General features: G+C 33.7%; 1 protein-coding gene across 3 annotated transcripts in view; it reads right to left on the bottom strand.

The window, feature by feature from the left end:
• Window positions 1-21,142: 21,142 nt before the first annotated feature.
• The window catches only part of ABCB7 (ATP binding cassette subfamily B member 7), a 104,930-nt gene continuing 99,240 nt past the window's right edge, over window positions 21,143-26,832 (bottom strand). For all 3 annotated transcript variants that reach the window (XM_064483028.1, XM_064483030.1, XM_064483029.1), the window contains one exon: window positions 21,143-23,305. In XM_064483028.1, the coding sequence (XP_064339098.1) occupies window positions 23,090-23,305 (216 nt within the window). In that variant the 3' untranslated portion in view covers window positions 21,143-23,089. The remainder of the gene's footprint in view (window positions 23,306-26,832) is intronic.

Genomic DNA, 26,832 nt, shown 5'->3' with positions numbered 1-26,832 from the left:
TCATTTGTATTACTTCCTTGGAGAATGGCTCCTTTAGGTCTTCTGCTCATTTTTGGATTGGGTTGTTTGGTTGTTTCTTATTAAATCATATGAGCTGCTTACATATTCTGGAGATCAAGCCTTTGTTGGTTTCATTTGCAAAAATTTTCTTCGATTCTGTAGGTTGTCATTTTGTTTTACTTATGGTTTCCTTTGATGTGCAGAAGCTTGTAAGTTTCATTAGGTCCCATTTGTTTATTCTTGCTTTTATTTCTATTGCTTGGGTAGACTGCCCTAGGAGAACATTTTTGAGATGCATGTGAAATATTTTGCCTATATTTTCTTCTAGGAGGTTTATTGTATCTTGTCTTATGTTTAAGTCTTTGATCCATTTTGAGTTGATTCTTGTGTATGGTGTAAGGGAGTGTTCTAGCTTCATTGCTTTACATGCTGCTGTCCAGTTATCCCAACACCATTTGCTGAAGAGACTGTCTTTATTCCATTGTATATTCTTGCCTCCTTTGTCAAAGATTAGTTGACCAAAAGTTTGTGGGTTCATGTCTGGGTTCTCTATTCTGTTCCATTGGTCTATATGTCTGTTTTTGTACCAATACCATGCTGTATTGATGACTGTAGCTCTATAGTGTTGCCTGAAGTCTGGGAGAGTTATTCCTCCAGCCTCTTTTTTTCTTTTCAGTAATGCTTTGGCAATTCTAGGTCTTTGATGGTTCCATATAAATTTTATTATGATTTGTTCTAGTTCTGTGAAATATATCCTGGGTCCTTTGATAGGGATTGCATTAAATCTGTAGATCACCTTGGGCAGTGTGACCATCTTAACAATATTGATTCTTCCAACTCAAGTGCATTGGATATCTTTCCATTTTTTAAGTCTTCTTTATTTTCCTTCATCAATGGTTTATAGTTTTCTGTGTATAAGTCTTTCACCTCCTTGGTTAGATTTATTCCTAGATATTTTATTTCTTTGGGTGCTATTTTAGAGGGGATTTATTCTTTACTTTCTTTTTCTGTTGATTCATCGTTAGTGTAAAGAAATCCCACTGATTTTTGAATGTTAATCTTGTAACCTGCTACCTTGCTGAATTCTTCCATCAGCTCTAGTAGCTTTTGTGTGGACCTTTTAGGGTGTTTTATATATAGTAACATGTCATCGGCATATAGTGACACTTTTGCCTCTTCTTCTCCAATTTGGATCCCTTTTATTTCTCTCTCTTGCCCGATTGCTGTGGCTAGGACTTCCAAGTCAGTGTTGAATAGGATTGGTGATACTGGGCATCCTTGTCTTGTCCCAGATGTTAGTGGGAAGCTTTTGAGTTTTTCACCATTGAGTACTATGCTGGCTGTAGGTTTGTCATGCATAGCTTTTATTATGTTGAGATATGTTCCCTCTATACCCACTTTGGTGAGAGTTTTTATCATAAATGGGTGTTGAATTTTATGAAATGCTTTTTCTGCATCAATTGAGATGATCAGTTGGTTCTGTCCTTTCTCTTGTTGATGAGGTGTATTACATTGATTGATTTGCATATGTTGAACCACCCTTGTGTCCCTGGGATGAACCCCACTTGGTCATGATGTATAATCTTTTTTATGTGCTTTCAGATTCTATTTGCTAATATTTTGGTGAGGATTTCTGCATCTATGTTCATCGGTGATATTGGCCTATAATTCTCTTTTTGGTAGTGTCTTTGTCTGGTCTTGGTATCAGGGTGATGGTGGCTTCACAGAATGAGTTTGGGATTATTCCTTAATTTTCAGTCATCTGGATGAGTTTGAGAAGGACTGGTATGAGTTCTTCTTTGTATGTTTGGTAGAATTCTCCAGTGACACCGTCTGGTCCTGGACTTTTATTTCTAGGGAGGTTTTTATTGCTATTTCTATTTCATATATAGTGATCAGTTTGTTCAAGTGGCCAGTTTCTTCTTGATTCAGTCTTGGTGGACTGTATGTTTCCAGAAACTTGTCCATCTCCTCTAGGTTATCCAATTTGGTTCCATATAGTTTTTCATAATATTCTCATGTGATATTCTGTATTTCTATTTTACTTGTTGTAATTTCTCCATTTTCCTTTCTTATTTTGAATATTTGTGCTCTTTTTTCTTCTTTGTGAGTTTGGCCAGAGGTTTGACAATTTTATTTACTTTTTCAAAAAACCAGCTTTTGGTTTGATTGATTTTTCTATGGTTTTTTTTTAAATCTCTATTTCATTTATTTCCTCCCTGATCTTCATAATTTCCTTCCTTCTGCTGCCTTTTGGGACTTTTCGTTCTTCTTTTTCTAGTTCTTTTAGTTGGTGGGTTAAATTGTTTATTTGAGATTGTTCTTCTTTTTTGAAGAAGGCCTGTATCGCTATAAACTTCCCTCTTATCACTGCCTTTGCTGTGTACCATACTTAGCTGGTACCGTAATACTATCTGAAAATGATCTGTCACACAAGACACAATAGGGTAAATCATCAACATCTATATAGCTGAGAGAAATTGTTTTCATCATATTTTAATTTACAGTTTTGTCTAGTTTATTTGGAGAATAGTCCTTCCTACTTTGAGTCAAAGAAGTCTATTGTGATGTCATTTTCAAGATGAAAATGATTTTCAGCCTCTTTAGAAATGATTGTAGCAACTACGGATTGTGAAAGTGATTTTTCTAGTCTCCCAGTTATAAGCCAATGATCTCTCAAAGAATAAGAAAAATATAAATATAACTTTATAATCATATAAATATTAATTATATAATAAGTTTCAGATAAAATGTAAAAATTCTGAAGTTTTTGAAAAATTTTGAAAAATCATACTTGCAAAACAAGAACAATTAAGTGTACTTACTTCTTGTTTCCACAAAGGCACTAGGGAAACTCTAGAATTTTACAATACTGGTTTGGTAGATAAGAAAGAGATTACAGAGATTACTGAAGGTATAATCATAGATAAATAGTAAGAAAAGAGCAGAAGTAATGAAAATAAAGTAATATGTGAACATAACCATATCTATACCCTAAACCTACTATCTTAGGAAATTCTAGAAAACACAAGAACACACACACACACACATATTTGTCAGAACAATGATATATCATATAGTCCCTAGAAAACACTATACTTATGAAAGCATGAGAGTGAAAAAAAGCAAATAACTACTTAGTATAATTATGCAAACACTTTTGACTTCATACACTCTGAAAGACCCTCAGGAAACCCCAGACAACATTCTGAGAACCTCTGATCTAGACTTCCCACTTTCCAGTATGACTTGGAGACACTCAATTAATCAACTTCTACATGTTTTCTTACTGGCAAGATGAAAGAAAATTAGACTGGGTAACCTTTTGAAATTGCTTAAAAATCTCAAATAGGAAGATGAATAGAATAATTATTTATCAGCCTCCCCAGGTTTACACTTATTTCCCATTAGATTGTGCCTTTGGTTCCCTTGAAATTTGGCGATATAACATCCAAGTTAAAAGTAATGTACTGAAAACAGAGCAGTCAGAAAAGATAACCTGTACACTCCCCTACACCTCCCCAAGCAACAGAGTTCCCAATCCTTCCCTCCTTTGCCCCTGCTAAAGCAGTTTCTGGAACAGAAATACAATTATAGATAAATGTTTCTAAGTGTCATGAATAATTAAAATTTATATTTCTGCCCCTTGGAAACCATGAAGAAAATACCTATAGAAGTTACACAAAGAAAAAGAAAAAGAAATCAAAACCTATCAAGACAAAAACAAAAACAAAAAACAACAATAAAACAAAACAAACACAAAAGAAGACAGCAAGAAAGAAGAAAGAGGGATTAAAGACAAACAGAAAATAGCTAACAAAATGGCAATAGTAAATCCTTCCCTATAAACAATTACTTTAAATATAAATGGACTAAAATCCCCAATAAAAATATACAGAGTGGGTAAATGGATAAAAAAAAATAAGATCCAACTGTATGGTGTCTACAAGAAACTCATTTTAGATTCAAGAACACATATAGGCTGAAAGTAAAAGGAAGGAAAAAATTATTCCTACAAAATGGTAAGCAAAAGAGAGTAGGAGTGGCTATAATTACATCATACAAAGTAGATTTTAAGTCAGAAACTGTTGCAGAGACAAAGGTCAACATATACTGATAAAAGGGTCAATTCAAAAGGAAGATGTATCACAGGTAAATATACATCCAACATCAGAGCACCTAAGTATATAAGGCAAGTACTGACAGACCTGAAAAGATAAATTGAGAGCAATATAATTATACTGGGGGATTTCAATACCCCACATTAAATAATGAATAAAACATCCAGATAGAAAATCAATAAAGAAATAGCTAACTTGAACATCATTATAGGCCAAAAAGAGCTAACAGACATATACAGAACTTTCTACCCAAAAGCAAAAGAACACACATTCTTCTCAAGCACACATGGAACATCTCCAGGAGATGACATGTTATGTCACAAAATAAGTCTTCATAAATTTAAGAAGACTGAAGTCATACCAAATATCATTTGCAAGCACAATAGAATGAAATCAGAAATCAATAACAGCAAGAAAATGGAAAAAAACCCACAAATATTTGGAAACCAAATAACATACTCTTGAACAACCACTGGGCCAAATAGGAAATCAAAATGTTACAAAAGATCTTGAGACAAACAACAATGTAAATACAGCATAACAAAATATATGGGATGCAGCAAAAGCAGTAGAAAGAGGGAATTTTATAGTGATAAATGCCTACATTAAAAAAGAAGAAAGATATCAAATAATCAACCTAGCTTTACACTTCAGGAAACCAGAAAAAGAAGAATTATGTTAAAGTTGAAGACGGAAGGAAATAAAGATTACAGCAGACTAAATCAAACAGAGAATGGAAAAACAATAAAAAAAGTCAAGAAGACTAAGAATTGGTTATTTGAGAAAATAAAATCAACAAACATTTAGCTAGACTAAGGAGTAACAGAGAATACTCAAACAAGCAAAATTACGCATGAATGAAAAGGTATTACAACAGATGCCTCAGGAATAAAAAGTATCATAGGTAGTATTATGAAACATTATATACCAACAAATTGGATAACCTAGAAGAAATAGATAAGTTTCTAGAAATATATAACTTACCAAGACTGAATCAAGAAGAAACAGAAAGTCTCAAACTGACCAATAACAAATAAAGAGATTGAAGTAGTAATCAAAAACCTCCCAAAAGAAAAGTCTAGGACCAGATGGCTTCACAGCTGAATTCTAATAAACATTCAAGGAAGAATTAATACCAATTCTTCTTAAACTCTTCCAAAAAATAGTCAAGGGAATACTTCCAAATTCATGAGGCCAGCATCACACTGATATCAAAGCCAGAAAAAGACAACACAAGAAAACTATAGGCCAATATCGTTGATGAATATAGATGCAAAAATCCTCAACAAAATATTAGCAAACAGAGTCCAACAACACATAAAAAAGATCATACACCATGATCAAGTGAGGTTCATCCCAGAGACACAAGTATCTTTCAACATACACAAATCAATCAACATGATACACTACATCAACTGGAGAAAGGACAAAATTCACATGATCATCTCAATAGATGCAGAAAACGCATTTGGTAAAATTCAACACCGATTTATGATAAAAACTCTTACAAAAGTGGGTATAGAGGAAACATATCTCAATGTAATAAAAACTATTTATGACAAACCTACAGCCAGCATAATACTCAATGGTGAAAAGCTAAAAGCCTTTCTATTAAAATCTGGAACAAGAAAAGGATGCCCACTTTCACCACTTCTATTCAATATAGTATTGGAAGTGTTAGTCATAGCAATTGGAGAAGAAAAAGAAATTAAAAGGATCCAAATTGGAAGAGAAGAAGTAAAATTATAATTATATGTGGATGACATGATACTATATATAGAAAACACTAAAGGCTCCACACAGAAACTACTAGAGCTGATAAAAGAATTTGGTAAGGTAGCAGGTTACCAGATTAACATACAGAAATCAGTGGCATTATGTTACACTAACAATGAAATATCAGAAAATGAAAGTAAAATAAACCAATCCCTTTTAACACTGCATTCAAAATAATAAAATACTTAGGAATAAATCTAATGAAGGAAGTGAAAAACTTATATGAGGAGAACTACAAAACACTGAGTAAGGAAATTAAAGATGACCATAGAGCTACAGTCATCAAGACAGCATGGTATTGGTACAAAAACAGACATGTGGACCAATGGAACAGAATAGAGAGCCCAGACATGAACCCACAAACTTTTGGTAAGCTAATCTTTGACAAAGGAGGCAAGAACATGCAATGGAATAAAGACAGTCTTTTCAACAAATGGTGTTGGGAAAACTGGACAGCAGCATGTAAATCAATGAACTAGAACACTCCCTTACACCATACACAAAAATAAATTCAAAATGGATCAAAGACTTAAATGTAAGACAAGACACAGTAAACCTCCTAGAAGAAAACATAGGCAAAACATTATCTGACATACATCTCAAAAATATTCTTCTAGGGCAGTCTACACAAGCAATAGAAATAAAAGCAAGAATAAACAAATGAGACCTAATTAAACTTACAAGCCTCTGCACAGCAAAGGAAACCATAAGTAAAACAAAATGACAACCTATGGAATGGGAAAAAATATTTGCAAAAGATGAGACTGACAAGGGTTTAACTTCCAGAATATATAAGCAGCTCATGCAACATAATAAGAAATAAACAAACAACCCAATCCAAAAATGGGCAGAAGACCTAAACAAGCAGTTCTCCAATGAAGACATACAAATGGCCAATAGGCATATGAAAAAATGCTCAGTATCACTAATTATCAGAGAAATGCAAATCAAAACTACAATGAGTTATCACCAGTCAGAATGGCCATCATTCAAAAGTCCACAAGCGTTAAAAGCTGAAGAGGCTGTGGAGAAAATGGAACCCTCCTGCACTGTTGGTGAGAATGTAGTTTGGTGTAGTCGTTATGGAAAGAAGTATGTAGATTCCTCAAAAAATTAAAAATAGACTTACTCTATGATTCAGCAATCCCACTCCTGGGCATATATCCAGAGGGAACCTTAATTCTAAAAGACACACGCATCCCAATGTTCATAGCAGCACTATTTACAATAGCCAAGACATGGAAACAACCTAAATGTCCATCAACAGTTGACTGGATAAAGAAGAGGTGGTATATATATATACAATGGGATACTACTCAGCCATAAAAAATAATAATGCCATTTGCAGCAACATGGATGAAACTGGAGAATGTCATTCTAAGTGAAGTAAGCCAGAAAGAGATAGAAAAAAATAACACATGATATCACTTATATGTGGAATCTAAAAAAAAAAAAAGACAAACTTATTTTCAAAACAGACACTGACTCACATAGAAGAGAAACTTGTGGTTACCAGGTGGAGGGAAGGGGATCAGAAGGGATAAATAGGGACTTTGAGATTTGCAGATACTAACTAATATATATAAAATAGATAAACAACTAGTTTATACTGTATAGCATAGGGAACCATATTCCATATTTTGTAACCTATGGTGAAGGATATGAGAATGAATGTATATATGTTTCTATGTGACTGAAATGTGCTGTACACCAGAAATTGACACAACATTGTAAACTGACTGTACCTCAGTAGAAATATATTGAAAAAATTAAAAAAAAAGAAACTCACGTGGGCATGAAGTCATTTTAGGGGAGCAAGTTGATAAATAGATAACATTAAAAATATTTATTTATTAACAACAAATCTCTCTTTGCTCCTTTAAAAAAATAAATAAAACTTGTATGGAACCACACAAGACCCCAAATAGCCAAAGAAAGGAGAAAGAAGAATAAAGTTGGAGGCATCACACTTCCTGATTTCAAATTACATTACAAATCTATAGTAATCAAAATAGCATGGTACTGGTATAAAAACAGACACATATACTAATGGAATGGAACAGACAGCCCAAAAATAAACCCAAGCATACGTGGTCAACTAATTTTCAATAGGGTGCTAAGAATACACAGTAGGGAAAGGATAGTCCCTTTAATAACTGGTTCTAGGGAAAGTGAATAGCCACATGCAAAAGAATGAAATTGGACCCATATCTTACACTGTGCACAATGATAAATTCAAAATGGATTAAATATTTAAATCTAAGACTTGAAATTATAAAACTCTTAAAGATAACATAAGGTTGTTGGTCATGGCAATAATTTTTTAGCTATGACACCAAAAGTTTAGGCAACAAAAGAAAAATAAACAAGTGGGACTACATGAAACTAATGATCTTTTGCTCAGCAAAGGAAACAGTCAACAAAATGAAAAAGTAGCCTACAGATTGGAAGAAAGTATTTGCAGGCCATATATTTGATAAGGGGTTAATATTCAAAATATATAAGGAGCTCAATGTTTAAACAAAATAAAACATAAAACCCCAAGGAACCTGATTTTAAAAAGGGAAGGGACTTGAGTAGTCATTTTTCCAAAGACATACAAATAGCCAACAGGTATATGAATAGGTGCTCAACATCACTAATTATAGGAAAATGCAAATCAAAACCAAAGTGAGATATCACCTCACACATTTTAGGGTGGCTATTATCAAAAAGACATGATAAGAAATGTTACAGAGGATGTGGAGAAAAGGGAACCCTGTACATTGTTGGTGGGAATGTAAATTGGTGCAGCCACTACAGAAAATAGTGTGGAGTTAAAAATAGAACTACTATATGATCCAGCAATCCCTCTTCTGACTACATAGACAAAGAAAATGAAATCAGTATTTCGACTAGATATCTGTACTCCCATTGTTCACTGTAGCATTTTCCTAATAGTCAAGTTATGGAAAAACATAAGTGTCAATTGATTGATGAATGAAGAAATTTTGATGTATATGTATGTGCTCACACAGACCACACATACACACATGAGCATTATTCAGTCTTAAAAAAGAAGATCCTGCCATTTGCAACATCATGGATGAAACTGGAGGTAATTATAAATAAGATAACCCAAATACAGAAAGAAAATTACCACATTATCTCACTCATGTGGAACCTAAAAAAGTGAAATTCATACAAACAGAGAGTAGAATATGGTTAACAGGAGTGGGGAAGTGGGAGAAATGTGGAGATGTTGGTTAAAGGGTACAAACTTGCAGTTATGTAGGATGAACACACTGTAGAGATGTACAGGATGGTGACTATAGTTAATATCATACTGTATATTGGAAATTTGCTAAGAGAGTAAATTTCAGATGCTCTCACCACACACACACAAAAGTGACTGTGAGGAGATGGATATGTTAATTAGCTTGACTATAGTTATTGTTTCACAATGTATATGTGTATCAAAACATGTTATATTCCTTAAATGCATAAAATTTTTATTAACACTATCATCACAAAAATTTTATGACTAATGGAAGTGCATTATAACTAACAAAAGCAGTATCTAGCGTGCAAACACTAGCAAAAGCAGTCTTTCTTAAAAGTCAAAGAAACTGTCTTTCGGCACAAAGAAGAAAAGGAAGCCTGGAATTCAAACATTTCTACATACAGACATTCATATAAGTGAGTTATCAGAATGTCTTTTGTCACAAGCTGGTTTCTGGTGCCATTTGTAAAAAACAAACAAATTTCCCTGATGACTGATACTTCTAAGATCCTAAGGAGAGATTTGCCTTCAGAAGCAGTATTTCCTCTCCCAGGAATAGATCTTCGTTCACTCAAAACAAACTTGTTTGTTAAACTTTAATGGACTTTATCATCTATTTTCAAGAGTAAATTTTTAATATGAAAGTAAATTCAAGAAAGACAACTCATAAAATTCTGTGATGTAGAGTCAAATGTCCTAAGGTACTTAATTTAGATGAGACAGATGTCAGTTCAATTCTTTAAAATCTCTAGGGACAGAGATTCTACCACCTTCTTCAAAACATCATTCTAGAGCTTAATCTCATTAGTTTATATGAGTGAAAACTCCCATTTTATATAAATAAAGAAGTCTCAAAGTGTGATTAATTGAATGACACTGTTGTCAAGAAATTGTAATTTTGAGTACTGATTTTATTTCCTGCTCTTTTTTTATTTTTAATGGAACTCATCCCTATGCTTTCACATTTACCATTCATTGATATTTGGACACAATTAGACTGCCACACTTTGACTTTATGAGCCTGGTTCTTTTTTTTTTTTTTTTTGAATAAAGACATATATGGTCAGTAAGTTTATACACACACACACACACACACACACACACACACATTACTGCTTTGTGAACAAGCATTGTTGTCACTCCCTTAGATTAGTATGTCTTACTTTGTTGATATATTGATTTCTGCATTGCTCTTCTCCAGGTTTCTTTTGTTAGTCTAATGGATTTTTAACAGAAATAAGTTAATTGTTTCTAATCAGTAGTGAGCTGTGCCTCCAGGTTTTCCAAAGGATAGAATTCTCTTAAAAGTAAATACATTGCTGCCAATCCACAAGTAAGGCACAGATAGAAAGGAAAAAATGGGAATGTAGTCTTTGAGGATCTGTTCCATATCAGTTTTCATACTTCAGAAAGTAATTTATATAGTGTTCAAAATATTTATTGACTGAAACAATTTATTATGTATGTATATCAGTTATTCCTGACTCAGGAAGTTGATAAAAGCAAATATATTGTACTTTTCAATTGAATTTTTTCATAATTTAATTTTGTTAATTTAGCTCCTGATTTGTAAATGACTGCTCAGAAGTCTCACCCTGACTCTTAGAAACAACTCCCATATGCTTAGTTAGCAAAGCCATATTGAAACCTGAACATAGAAGAGGCCAATTGGGATTAATTAGGCTAATTGACAAATATAAATCTTTTTATAAATTCTTTATCTTCCACAAGCACATAATGTGATGAATCCTTGTAAATTCTTAGACCAGGCATTAAGACCCTACAAGACCAGATATGAAAAAGCAGTTCCCACATGGCCTTAGTAAGAGAAATTGTTAAAACAGATTTAAACTAACATCTGGAAAGCCTGGGCTTTTGTTTTGTTTTGTTTTGAGCTTTATTGTCTTAGGACAGTTAAACTGTATAGACCAGTGATTGGATTAAAAAATTAAATGAAATAAAACACAAGACATTAAATTGCACATTTTAATTGATAGTCTCTTACTATATTCATTATGCATCCTAGTCAGCTTTGCAGTATGATGCTCTCTGAATGGACCAAAAATAGAATCTTCAAGTGGTTTCTGCTCATACCCTGACCCCATCCTTGGAAATTCTCACCCATTAGGCGTAAGCTCTTCAGATATGTATCCATGGTTGAAGGAGTTGAGAACTACTCCTTGACTCCAACATAATTGAAGATCCATTGGTTAGCTGAGACGTGGAGCAGATCCTAGTCCTGCTTAGTGTCAGATGGCTGACTCTGGACTTGTTGCTCAGTGACTCTGGACCTCCAATTCATCATGGTTCTGGAGGCTAGAAGTCTAAAACCAAGGTGTTAGCAGGATCATAGTCCTTCCAAAACCTCTAGGGGAGGATTCTTTCTTGCTTCTTCCAGCTGCTGCTGGCCCTAGGCATTCCTTGGCTTATAAATGCCATCATCACCCCAATCTGTGCTTGTCATCCATCACATGGCCATGTTCTCTCTGTGTCTTCCTCACAGTTTCACATCTTTCCCCCCATAGTATTTATTGAGTGAGTGGTATTACTATGAAATCTTTCACACAAACATATTTACCAGAGCCTAAAACTCTTCATTGTTAACCAGAAAGAGTTCATTGGAAATCTCTACCATACTTGTTGGAGCTGGTCATGTTAATCATCCATCTTAGAACATTAACTGTAATTTCAAATTTTAAATTAAAATGGCTACAAAATGGATGCAAAGACCACACAAACAAGTAGTAGTCTGAGCTAGAGGTTAAATGATACACTAATACACTCCATGCGATCTTAAAATATGAAGAGTGTTAGTATCTCTGAGACCTTATAGCAGGATCATTTGAAATTACCATGAAGGCTTCACTTGATTATATTATTATACTTGTCATTTTTTCTTCTTCCTAAACTCAGACAGATCATGAGAAATGGCAAGAACTTAGGGAAACAAAATTGTTGAACTGAAATATTATTTTTTAAAAGGACACTCGGCAACAAATCTAGAAATCTGTTTTATTTCATTTTCTCTTGAGTTCTCTGCTTAAGAAAAGATTAACAGGAGTTTTATCAGGAGGGGAAGTCAGCTGGGAGAACAACTGGGTTCAACCAAGGTTTCATTTAGCTAATTCCTAATTATACTATAACTGAAAATTTGATTCCCAGATTATTAATGTTTAAACTTTCTTCTTCCTTTGTATTTTAAACGTTTAGTCATTTTGCCACTCCCCGACTATCAGTAGGTTAAAGTGAGATGAAAGAAAGGATAAGTAACTGATTTTCATGTTAATGAATATGGTTGGTGGATAGGAAAGTGAAATGGGACTTGAGAATTTTTTATGAATTTCACGTATTTCTGAGAATTCCTGACCACTGTGAAGTTAGCTAATAGTTCATTGTTTTAGTGCTAGATATTTATTGGTGTGTAAATGAGTGATAGGTGTTACATTAAAAGAAAAATAAACAGAAGGGGGAACATGCATGGCCAGGGAACTTACAAATAAAGGGAGCCAAACATGGGGAAAATCAGAAACTTTCAGGACTGTGGAGTATTTAGATATTCTTCTTACAGAAAGAGTTTGCTGATACCTGGATTAAACCACCTGATATTTCTTCCAATTCTGATAATCTATACAACTATGAAATAATTAATTTAATAATGAAATTATAATTGCATCCTATTTATAAACTTGCAGCTTCTAATTTATGCAGTGGCTTTTCTTTATATAGACAAATTGGCATCTAATCTTACCAGTGGAAGGTTTGTTCTTCACGTTTCATGACTACAGTTAAAGGCAGCATCTGTAGAGGTGTTTTTTTTTTTCTTATCATCATCATTAAAAATGTTTTAAGTGTGGTAAATGAAGACTTTTATAATCAAAACCAGAAGAAAAACTGCTTGAGGACACTGATTCCTTACTTCAATGGCATGACTTGGAATACAGAAGCAAAATACTAGCAACATACTACAATGTCAGCATATGTACAAAACACATTTTGTGTCATGAACCACACAACACAGGCTATAGTCAATATACTTACCCTATACCCATTAGCAGTAACTTCCCATCCCCCTGCAACACCCACAACACACTCCTATCTCTAGGCAACCACTAATCTACCTTCTATCTCTATAGATTTGTATGTTCTAAAATGGATGCATACAATATGTGGGAAGCATCCATATGTAACATGGATTAGTTCTTTGTTCTTTCTTAGTGTCAAATAATATTCCATGGTTATGGATATAAAAGATTTATCCATTCATCAGTTGATGTCCATTTGAGTTGTTTACATCTGTGGGGTATTAGGAATGATGTTACTATGAAAGCTTAAGTGTAAGTTGTTGTGTGGACATATGTTTTCAGTTCTCTTGGGTATTATATCTAAGAGTAGAATTTCTGGGTCATATGGTAACTCTATGTTTAAGTTTTTGAGGAACTGTCAGACTGTTTTCCAAAGCAGCTGCACCATTTTACATTCCTACTAGCAATGTATGAGAGTTCTAATTTCTCCACATCCTTGTCAACATTCTTATTTTCTATCTTTTTGATTATAGTCATCCTAATGAGTATTAAGTGTTATCTGTTTGTGGTTTTGATATGCATTTCCCTAATGGCTAATGATATTGAGCACCTTTTCATGTGCTTATTGGACATCTGTGCATCTTCTTTGGAAAATTTCTATTCAGATCTTCTGCCCATTTTTAATAGGGTTATTAGATTTTTTAAATTATTGAGCTGTAATTACATATTTATATATTCTGGATACAGTTCCTTATTTGATATGATGTACAAATATTTTCTGCCATTCTAAGGGTCTTTTAACTTTCTTGATGGTATCATCTGAAGCACAAACGTTGTTGAGTTGTTGATTTGATGATGCTCAATTTATTTTCTCTTGTGTTGCTTGTGCTGATGTCACATCTAAGAAACCATTGCCTAACCCAAGGTCATGAAGATTTACTGCTTTCTTTCTAAGAGTTTTATAGTTTTACCTCTTAAATTTAGGTTTATGATCTATTTTGACTTAATTTTTATATATGGTATAAAGGAGTTTACCTTCATTGTTTTGCACATGGATATCCAGTTGTCAAAGCACCATTTGTTGAAAAGAATGTTCACTCCCCATTAAATCATCTTGGCACACTTTGTCAGAAATCAATTGGCCATAAACCTAATGGTTTATTTCTGGACTTTCAGTTCTATTCCACTGATTTATATTTCTATCTTTATGCCAGTATCATACACATCTTGATTACTGTAGCTTTGGGGTAAGTTTTACAATTTGGAAGTTAGAGTCCTCCAACTTTTTTTTTATCACCTATTTGCCCTGGCTAGAACCTCTAGTATAATAGCGAACAGAATAGTAACACCAAACATTCTTGTCTCATTCCCAGTTAGGAGGACAGCATTCGGTCTTTCAGTACTAAGTATGATGTTAACTGAGTTTTTCATAGATGGCCTTTATCAGGTTAAGGAAGTTTCCTTGTACTCCTAGTTTATTAAGCATTTTTTATCATGGAAAGGGCACTGAATTTTCTCAAATGTTTTTTATGCATCTGATGAAATGATCATATGGTTTTTACCCATTATTCTATTACTATAGTGTATTACATTGATTTTTGGATGTTACATTAATTTTGGGTTCCTGGGATAAATCTCACTTGCCTATGCTGTATAATCCTTTTGAAAAGTTGCTGGATTGTTAACTAGCATTTTGTTGAGGATTTCTGCATCTATACACATAAGAGATACTGCTCTGTAGTTTTCTTGTGATGTCTTTTGTTTTGGATCATGATGATACTGGTCTCATAGAATGAGTTTGGAATAATTCCCTCCTCTTCTAATTTTTGGGAAAAATTTATGAAGTATTGGTATTAATCCTTCTTTAAATGTCTGCTAAAACAATTCTTTTAAAATGTTTGGTGAAAAAGAAAAATTTGCGTGTAGTTTTTGGATCAGTAATTTAATTTCTTTACTTTTTAAAGATGTACTCAACTTGGCTAGTTCTTCTTAAGCCAGTTTCAGAAGTTTGTATCTTTCTAATTTGCCCATTTCATCTAAGTTATCTAATTTGTTGGCATACAGTTGTTCATAGTCTTTAGTTTTTTTTTTTTTTTACGTTTCTGTAAGATCAGTAGTGATATTCTTTTATTCTTTTAGTAATTTGAGTCTTCACTATTTTGCTAGTGCTCCATCTAGTTAAAAGTTAATGATTTTGTCCATCTTTCCAAAGAACCAACCCGTGATGTTAATTTTCCCTATTAATTTTATATTCTCTATTTCACTAATTTTTGCTCTAATATATTTTTTTCTTCTGCCTGCTTTGGGTTCAGTTTCTCTTTTTTCTAGTTTCAGGCAGAAGTTTAGGTTATTGATTTGAGATGTTCCTTCTTTTTAAATATAGGTATTTCCAGCTATACATTTCCCTCTAATGTCAATTTTAGCTGCATCCCATGTCTTTGTTTTCATTTTCATTCATCTCAAAGTATTTTCTAATTTCCCTTGTGATTTTTGACACATTTAAAGTGCCTAATTTCTTTCTGAAGTCCCCAAGCTTTTCTCCCTTATTACTGATTTCTAATATATTGTGCTCAGAGTACTTTCTTTGTATGATTTCAGTCTTTCTATTTATTGAAGTTTATGGCCCAGCATATGGCCTATGAAGAATGTTCCTATGCAGTTGAGCAGAATGTGTATTTTGCTGTTCAAATCTTCTATTCCTTTGTTGATCTTATGTCTAGTTGTCCTATTCATTATTAAGTGGGTCTTGAAATCTCCCACTGTTATTGTTGAATTGTTTGTTTCTCTCTTATTTCTGCCAGACTCTGATTCATCTATTTTGAGGGCTTCTTAAATGCATATATGTTTTAAATCATTGTATCTTCCTGAGTGAATCTTTAATCATTATGAAATGTCCCTTTTTATCTTTTGTAATACTTATTTGTTTTAAAGTTAAATTTGCCTGATATTAGTATCAACATTCCAACAGTTTTGTGGTTTGTGCTTGTATGGTGTATATATATATTTTCCATCCTTTTACTTTCAACTTACTTTGACTATGAAGTGCTTCTCCTATAGACAGCATATCTGTTGAATCAATTTGTGTCTTGATTTTTTATTCAACCTGACAATCCCTGCCTTTTGATTTAACTAATTCGTATTTAATGTTGTTATTGATATAACTGGGCATATTTCTCCCATTTTGATTTTTTCCTGTATGTCTCATGTCTTTTTTCCCCATTCCTTCATTATTGCCTTCTTTTGTATTAAGTGGATATGTTCCAGTGTAACATCATGATCCTTTCCATATTTTAAGTATATTTTAAAGTTATTTTTTTTGGTGGTAGTTCTAGGGCTTACAATATACATCCTAACTTACCAGAATTTATTTCATATTATAGATAAGTTCCAGTGAAATATATAATATAGAACATTTATTCCTATATAGTCCTTTCCATCCCAGCCTTTTTGTATTATTATATATATATATTAGATCCATATGCTGTAAATTAAACAATAGTTATAATTATTACTTTATATGATCTTATATCTTTTAAAACAGCTAAGAGGAGGGCAGGTGTATATTCAAAATTTGTTATATTAACCATCTTATGTATCATTTTTGGCTCTCTTCATTTGTTCTTGTAGATTCTAAATATCATCTGATATCATTTCCTTACTTCAAGACAGCTTTATTTCCACCTCCAACAGAAGAATAATACATATAGTTTCATGTGGTTGCTTTCTAAGTTAAGAGATTTGTCTCTTAAGAGAAGAAAGAAGAAACATACAATTATACTGTCTTTTATAAGTACCTGTATGAGTATCTTTATTGGTGCTTTGTTTTTTTATGTGGATTTGAATTACTGTCCTTTGTCACTTGCTTTATGTTTGAATAATTTCCTTTGTGTTTCTTATAATATAGGTCTGCTAGCAATGGACATTCTTTTTATTTATCTGGTAACATCTTTATTTCACCTTGATTTTTGAATGAAGTTTCACCAGCTAATCATGTTGGGGTTTCCTTGTATGTGATAAGTCATTTTTCTCTTACTGCTTTCGTGATTTTTCTCATCTTTGGCTTTCAACATTTGACGAACATGTGTTTGTGTGTGGAGCTCTACACACCCAGACACAATACTGGGAGTTTATCCTACTTGGTGTTTGTTGGGCTTCTCTGATGTGTAGATTTATATTTTTCATCAAATTCAGGCATTTCCATCCATCTTCTTCAACATTTTTTTCTGCTCCATTCCTCTCCTCTGGTACTTTCTTTATGCATATGTTGGTATGTTTAATGGTGTCCCACATTTCTCTGAAGTTATTTTTCTTCATTACTTTTTCTCTCTGGTCTTCAGATTGTGCAATTTCTATTGATCTATCTTCAAGTTCACTGATTCTTTCCTCAGTCACCTCAAATATACTATTGAGCTCCTCTAGTAAATTTTCCATTTCATTTATTAGACTCTTCAACTCCAGGATTTTCATTTGGTTCATTATTTTTAAAAATAATTTCTATTTCCTTATTGACAAATCTTTGTCTGCTACGTTCACCATCTGGGCTTCTTTTAAGGCAATGTTTATTGCCTGTTCCTCCCACCCCACTGTGTATGGGTGACTTTCTTGGTTCTTTGCATGTTTTATAAATATTTTTGTTATAAACTGGATATTTTATATAGTATTGTAACTCTGGATAATGATCCTCTTCCTATGGGGGATCGCTATTTGCTTATTTTCTCTGTAACAGTGTGCAGCCTGATGTTCTCTCTTTCAGTCTAGCTACCTAAAGGTTGCCCCTGGGTCAGCATAAAGCAATTACTGGTCAGTGATATTTTTACCTTTAACACTGGATGTGTGTGTGTGCTTGGAAGCTGCTATCACAGTTCAGAGAGGTTAGTTTTGACCCATGTTCAGCCAGGGACTAGGAGCTTGGAGGTTCCTTCTCTGTTCTGAGAAGGCACATCCATAGAATAGACACGTTCTTCCAGATTTTCAAGGATGAGTGTGTTTTTATTTTTAAGACTGAGTTCTTAGGAGTTACCTTTGGGTTAGAGAAACTTATTATTCAGTCAGTATTTGGTCAGGTTCCTTGTGCCAGGGAAGGTGTTGCCATGTATTGATGAGTCTGCACATACTGGGAAATGCTTTTAAGTCTGTCCCACATTCTGCTCTGATTGCCCTGAGTGGGTGAAGCCCAGCACACGCACACAGCATTTTCAATCTCCAAGGTTGACTGTGCTCCCAGGAGGGTTTGTCTGGGCTCCCTCTTACTAGTAAACTTTGGGTGCTCTGCTGCTTTGCTTGCACCAGCTTCTCCTAATTGCTCTCCACCAAGATTCACATTGTTTTTGACAATGTCCTTAGGGATGGAGTTCTCCAAGATCTGTTTCTATGCCTTCCCCTTTGGAAAGAACCTCTGCATTACTGAACTACAGCTGGGGGCACAGGGCCCAGAATGAAACCACCATTCTATGAGTGGGCACCACGGCATGGTGGCAGTTCCTGGTATTCTTGGTTTTCCTTTCCTTGGGTGAAATCTCCAAACTTTTGAGTTAGCTAGGGTGGAAAAATTCACAGCCCCAGTATTCTCAGCCTGTGCATGGAGTAGTGCTTCCACCCTAAGAGTGGGGGCTGGATTGTGGAAGGGAAGGGATCTCCAGTCCTCTTGGCTGTGCCTGCTTGTTAAAGTTTTTGCAACATAGGGTTGGGGAGATGAGAAATGCTGGCAGCTATCTTGCCAAGGTGAAACCACAGGCCCAGAGTAGGAGCTGGGGAAAGAGGGAGACTTACCTTCTCCCAATATCTTACTACACCTAACCAGAATAGAGCACCCAGGATAGAGCTTCTATAACACAGACCTGGGGGTGTGGAGAGCATGCACGTAATTCCTTAAATGCCATGGACTCCTGCTGTTCTTACTGAGATTTAATAGGTTTCTTAAATGAATGTTTCTCCATTTGATATATGCACTTTGGACAATTTCTAGATACTTTAAGTGACTGTTCTTTTAAAAAATAATTTTAACCAGTTAAGTTGTTGCTTTGCTGGGGAGAGGGTCTACCAAGTCCCTTACTTTACCATTCTGGATGTCTTACCCTTCAATATATTTTTGAACATAACTTCTCAGTGGAAATGTGGTTCAGCAAAAAGAAAAATGGATTGGGTGTTAGAACCCAGAATTTTTATCCCAACTTGACTATCAGCAAGTTCAGTGACTTCTGAAGTTCAGCTTCCTCATTTGTAGAATGAAGACACTGTATTAACTAAATTCCATCCAACTCTAAAATCCTATGATTTTATGAAAGAGAAATGGAATAGGTCAGAATAGGTCAGCAATGAAAAACATTCTACTGCAGCTGTGAGAACAGGAAATATACAAACAATTCACTGCCTTTTTCTAACCAAAAATGTTCCAACCTAGGTTTAATTAGAGAATGTACATCATTTCCAACTCTACCTAGCTAATCAAAATGCTAATTTAATGCATGGTTTGCAGTCAAGACATTTTTCCACCCCAAAGATTTCCTTTCTAATCATTAGAACTGAGAAACTGGGGGCAACACGAAGTTGCCTTTCACTGATTGGTCATTAAAAACGTAACAGCTTAATGTTAAGTGAAAGCACTATAATTTGCAACCATTTTACCTATACTATGTGCATTGCAAAGTTACTTTTTCTCTGAGAGAATACCAAGTTTTTACCTTCTGCATAAGGCTGTAAGGCCATACTCCCAGAGTGTCTATTAAATTGCCTACACTTACGTGGAGTGTGTGACTAGCAAAATATCAATTCTCCCTATGCACTGCAGAAAAGAGTTGCTTCAATGGGACACCCATTTCTAGTCACAGAGACATAGTGTTTATTTAGTACTTATTAATCTGCACAGATTGTTTTAACAATAGAACTGTAGTAAAGGGCCTCCTTCGCTGAGTCATTTAGTCTTTACTAATCAGTTTTAACCAGCTTATTTGACTTAATATTGTCATTTACCATTCAGTTTACATTCAAAATCTATATACTCAAAGCAGGCAGAGAAGGGACCTTTCTATAATTTAAGAAAGCTGCCATTGCAAACATATTTAAATGCTTTCAACTACTAATCCACAATGAAATATCCTATGATAAAGCTACAAAGTAAGAGAGTTGTGAACATACTCTGGCAAAAGTTGCTACTGACACATCCAGCAATTAGGAAGGGTAGCGTGCGCAAAGTGATCCAGAAATAAGGAATCATAATCTTAAAATAACTTGCCTCTAAAGCAAAACATTTTTAACTAGCCATCTTCACAAACTGTGCTTTGTCAACATCTAAGGGAAAAGGTAAAATATTTATCTCAAGGTATAGGAAAGGTGCAAATCTGTGAAGACGAAAAATAATTTTTTTTGCATATTTTGCAACTCAAAACTGCATATTTGAGTTTACCCAAATGCTAAGGCCTCTTTCTGATTCTCATAAGTGACCCTCAGAATTGAGCTGTTCAAAAATTTCCAAATGAGCCCATCTGCTCACCAAGATATTTCTATAATAAAAACCTTCAGGAAGGCATCTGGCCCAGTTTTTATGATCCCAAATTACCTTGGTTTCAATTTAATTTCTGTAAATTGGGATTCCCTTAGAAAGAAAGCAACATTTTCAATCTCAAAAATAAAGGGACATTAAGAAACAAAACTCTTATCACCTTGCTCCGTTTTCAGAGCCCATATTCCAAAATTGTAGCTTATTCATTCCAAGATGTTAAAAAAATGTTGCAACACTGATTTAGAAACTTATAAATTTTATACCTTTGTGTGAGTATGTACTATTGCAATGTAAAATTAGTATATTATAATAAATGCCCCTTTTCTTGACGTTTCCTCTCAGTGAATCAACCTAGGAATCTTTCCTTTCATTTTAATTTGTCTATTATGTCACCGTATAGAATCACCTTATTAAGATGGAGTTGAGAATATTTAAGAGTTAGTTACAGCCCTTACAATAAGTGTGTTTTTTAAGTAATTTAAGTTTTTATTAGTTGAAACTACTGGTTAATGACCACAATGACCCAATGGTCCAGAGACCACCTCCAGTCATATGAACAGATAATAGCTTCAAATCTTAGTAGGGAAATTTTCCCCACCCTAAAAACATTCCTATCCTTCTTTGACTAAATGTTTCCCGTATCACAGAATCCTTTACTTTGATTACCACTATTCACATTCAGAATGAATATTACTAATGATTACTTTGATCTTAACTGCTTGATTATGCAACTAAGCTAAATCTTTTCCATCCGCAATACTGGAAACGTATAGAAGGAATTAATAGAAGCAACATTTCTATCTCAACAAACCACATTTCTAATAATACAGCTGAGTTACTCAAAGGAGGTGGGTTTTTTCCCCCTCAGAACAGCAATATCTACGGCTTCAGAGGAAGAAATGTCCATTTCTTCCTATTTTGCAGTTGATTATCCATCTCAGTGTTAACTCCAACTCCAAAAGGAAGAGGCATCACTTATTCTGTTGTCAGAGACTAACCATAAAATACTGGCTTCAAGCTACTTATCAAATCACCTTTATATAACAAAACTGGACACCTGAGTTAGGTAAGTTTAGATATCCACCTACTAATGACAATACAAAACAGAAAAAAGTTAGTCTCACCTATACCAAAGTATCATTTAAAACGCATTAAAATCATAGACCAACAAAATAAATACTTTAAGACCTTTCCTGAGAAATAAAAATTCATTATATACAGTTATGTGGCTATTCATGAGATACACAAGCTTTTCAAGTTGAAAGATTACTACCAAATTAAAGCAAATTTAAGTTGGAAAAGAACAGGAGCTTTCTAAGTGAATATATACCAACATTTTATTAATTATTTCTAGCAGGTAAAATGTGATTATTTTGTTTGGGCCCCTCGTTATTTCAAGCTTAAAAGAACTCATTAAACTACTGAGAAAGGAAGGGAAGACCTTCTAATAAAGTAATTCTGAAGTGTCAACACAGATTAGAGTCCTGATCACCTAAATATATATGTAATCGTCTCCTATTTGTTTAAACGTCATTAATAATTTTAAGTAGATGTTGCTTTATACACATGTATGAGTGTGTGCAGACACATGCATGCATGCACACATCACTTTTGGTTGTTCCTTTGTATAACTTCAGATAGCTAAAGAAATGCATTTAAGATGGAAATAGAAAAGGCAATTAACTTTCTAAGCTTTTTAGATCACTCCCAGTATGGTAACTCTCAAATTACATCAGGGTTTGTGAGTCTTAAAAGAGAAATGTATAAATTTTGGTCCAAAACAAAAGCAACACTTCATTTGGTGGAAAAATAGAATTCCCACCACTAGATGATAGTTATAATGCTGGTTAATGATGAAGAACATTCTACATACGAACATGAGACTCAAGGTTTTTCTTCATAAAAGTGTAACAGTGGCAAATAATTTTTAAATATATGTATAGATATCTATCATGGAAGTATTTAAATGAAGGACAGGAAGGAGAAACTGAATCTATACTGTCTTCTTTTTTTTTTAAGAAACAAACACTTCCTATCTAAATTGTCAGCATAAAGGAGGTTTGAAAAACTACAAAAATTTGGAAACCAATCTGATTCATCTGATTATGGATTATCAAATGGCTCTCAGCCCACAAAAATGGAAATGGGGTAAAGTCAAATAGTAACAAAAATTATGCTTTGATCACAAATAAGGCAGTAACAAGAAAATAATTTGGGGATTAAATACAGGTACTACATTAAACAGATTGTGAAAGATGTAAAACACAATTCCCCTTTGAAATAAATCTTACCTAAAAGAAGTATTATAGAAAGTGGGAATGTATGATTTTTTTTTAATAAAACAATTCTGCTTCAGTGCAAATGTGTAGTCAAGGAAAAAAAAGAAAGAAAAGAAAATGTTTCATGTCACTTAGCAGGAACAGTTTCCACAGCCTTTTACACTGTTGATAATTTCTTCTTGTAGTTTCTTCCTTTCCTCCTCTTTGGACACATTTTCTTTCTTTGCATCCCATTTGGGGTTATCATGGTTCTGCACACGGCTGCTCTGTGTATGCCACATTTCTGAATAGATACTGCCAGGGTTAGCAAGCAAACCCTGGTGGGTACCACGTTCAGCTACCTTACCCTAATAAGCAAAAACAAGAGAAACATAGAGAAAGTCATATAACTAGCATAATAACTGACAATACATAATACTTCCTAAGCAAGGGATTTCGAAGGATTTGCATTCATTAAAATACCTCTCCCAATTCCTCATCATAGCATAAATGGGGAAAAAATTGAGATAGGAATGCTTTCTTCACTGTTGAGCTATCAGTCCAGTGAACAAACAAAAAGCTATGAAAATTTCACATACCATAAACCATTTCACTTAAAGGAAATAAAACTTGAATATTTTATTTTTCATTTTGAAGAGCAGAAAAGTCAGGTAAAGATTTTCTAAAGGTGATATTTTCTGTAATCAGTAAATATTTAAATCAAAAGCACTGTTATTTATATAGGGATTTAAAGGATTTAAAAATATTATCCCAAAATCCTTACCTGTACTTTGAAATAAAAACGATTTCTCCATGAAAAGTTTACTTCTTCCAGCAGCTATTTTTGTTAACAGTCACTATTAAACTTAACATTGCATAAATTTGGTATCAATTCCAAAACTCTAACCCACAATTAGTCACTTGATGGCTACTGTTAAACATGTTGGGAGACAAAAGGAATTCTGTCACTTTTACTGGTATTCCTGGTGATAGCATCTTTACAAATATACCCTTAAACAAAATAACTGATATTTGTCTGTGCCCACTTCAGAGTGGTTAATTTAATTCTCCTCTTGATTGCTGGCTAGGCAGTCTAAGAACTACTTTGCTCAGCTATTTGGATTCCTCTGGATCCTGCACGTAGCCCTCAACCTTGGTGTGTGTGGACCACTTCACTGGCACAAAAGTCCCCATGATTATGTATTTTATACTTTTCTATTTACCACTGTAAAAAAACAAACAAAATAAAATTCTGAATGCACAGACATAGAAAACTAACTTATGGTCACCAAAGGGCAGAAGGAGTAGGGAGGGACAAATTAGGAGTATGGTATTAGCGTATACAAACTACTATACGTAAAATAGATACAAAGGGTTTACTCTATAGCACAAGGAATTATACTCAATATCTTGTAATAACCTATAATGGAATATAATCTGAAAAAGTGAATCATATGCTGTACACCTGAAACTAACACAGTACTATAAATCAACTATATTTCAATTAAAAAAATCCTCAATGAAAATCACACCAAAAAGTATTAGAAAGAATGTAATTATTTTTGTAGAAAAACCAATTAAATAAATCACAAAAAAGTTATCCTGCAATAAAAATGTATAAAATTATTTTTACTTATATCAAAGCATAAATATACATAGCTTAAAAAGCTAGGTAATAATTACAAAGCTTATAACAAAAAAATAGTCTTTTGTCTTCTGCTTCTCCACCCTTGTATAGCTCCTTCTTATCCCCAAATTCATAGTTACTTCTTCTGGTATTTACACACAGATATACATATTACTGAGATTCAGCACTCTTATACTATTCCACATTCCCACTGTCTCATTCTTCACTTTCCTAGTAACATTGGTTATATCACAAATGTTTTTAAGTTAATATACAATGTTTACTTTATCATTACTATGTAAGTGTTACCTGTTGAGCCAAGTAGGTACTAGAATTTTATATATATTTTCTCGTAATTTTCCTGGACTTAATAACTGTCTTTCCATTTGCTTAGTTTTCTATGTCACTATTGGTAATTCTCTCTAAACTTTATTCCAGAATTATAAAGCCTGTCTGAATAGTATTTTTCTCATAATCAACTAGATCAGGTAATCTGTTCTTTAGTTTTCCCTACACGAGAGATATTCCACTCACAGCTTTTAGGTTCTTTTCTTTATCCTCAATTCTAAAATTTTATGATAATCTGCTTGGTGGTTCTTTCTTTTTTCCCCTTTCCATTCATTATGGTGGGTACTTGGTAGGCCTTTTCAATCTGGAAACTCATGCTCTGAAGTTCTGGACATCTGGCAGGTATTATTCTCTGGTAATTTCCTTCCCTTTTTCCTATCCTCTCTTTCTAGAACAACCAGAAGTTGGATGTTGGACCTCTTAGACTAATTCTCTCATTTTCTTATCTTTATTTTATTTTAGTTCTACTCTTTGGAGATTTCTTTGACTTTACTTCAGCAATGACATTTTTCATTTGCAAAATTTCTTGTTCTCTGGTTGGTCCTTTATTTCGGCCCCCATTTTACTGGCTTTTTTTTTTTTTTTTTAAATAGAGGAACTGGGGATTGAAACCAGGACCTCATGCATGCTAAGCATGTGCTTTACTACTGAGCTATTTCCCTCCCCTTACCACCTTCATTTTAAATTTGAAATGTTGCACGAATGGTAACAATGAACACCTATATACACTCCTCCTAGGTTAGCAACTGTTATTAATTTTTCCACATTTGCTTTCTCTCACTTCATCCTATCTCTAAATTCACATTACTTTTTGCTAAATCATTTAAGAATGAGTTGCAGACATCATTCATTTCATCCCTACATATTTCATTAGCATGTATTCCTGAAAACAAGGACATTCTCCTACATGACTAGAATACAACTATATCATACCCAAGAAAAGTATCTAATATATAGTCCATATTCATATTTCACTAACTATCCCAATAATATCCTTTATATATATGTATTTTTTCCCATTCAGGATCCAATCAGGATCAACACACTAAATTTATAACTTTCCTAATCTGTATGAGTTTGTGTGACACTGACATTTCTAAAATGTCCAGGCTTGCTTTTTAAAGAATGCCTTTCAAGTTGTTTTTGTCTAGTTGTTCCTGATAATTAGATACAGGCTAAACATTTTTGGTAGAAATACAATATAGATGATGTTTCCTCAGTGCATCATATTAGGAGGAACATATCAGTTTTGCTCCACAATTAATGATACTAAGTTTGATCACTTGGTTAACAGTAATGTCTACCAAATTTCTCTATTTTAAAGGTACTTTTTCTCTTTGCAATGAATAAGTAATCTATGGGTTATCCTTTCAAATTATTCCCTAATAGTTTTTCACCATATGGTTTTAGCAACTAATGATGATCCTTATCTGAATCAATTATTACAATGGTGGTTGCAAAATATGACTTTCTAAATTTATCATTCCTTCTACATGTGTTAGTTGGCACTCTTTTTTATTGAGTTATAATTAACATACAATATTATATTAGTTTCAGGTATACAATGCAGTGATTCATTATTTTTATGCATTATGAAATGATTACTTCAATAAGACCAATTATCACCCATTGTCATACAAAGTTGCTGTATTATTGAGTATATTCCCTTTGTGTACATTACATCCCTGTGACTTAGTTTGTATCTTATAATACTCTTCACCTATTTCATCCATCCTCCCCACCCTCTCCCCTCTGGCAACCACCAGTTTGTCCTCTGTACCTCTGAGTATGTTTCTGTTTTGTTTTGTTTGTTCATTTGTTCTATTTTTTAGATTCCATATATAAATAAAATCATATGGCATTTTTCTCTGTCTGACTTATTTCACTTAGCATAAGGTGTATCTCCATGTTGCTGTAAAT

This window comes from Camelus dromedarius, chromosome X (assembly GCF_036321535.1).
Source record: "Camelus dromedarius isolate mCamDro1 chromosome X, mCamDro1.pat, whole genome shotgun sequence".
In the NCBI taxonomy this organism is placed as follows: domain Eukaryota; kingdom Metazoa; phylum Chordata; class Mammalia; order Artiodactyla; family Camelidae; genus Camelus; species Camelus dromedarius.
This window is presented reverse-complemented; position numbering and strand designations above follow the sequence as displayed.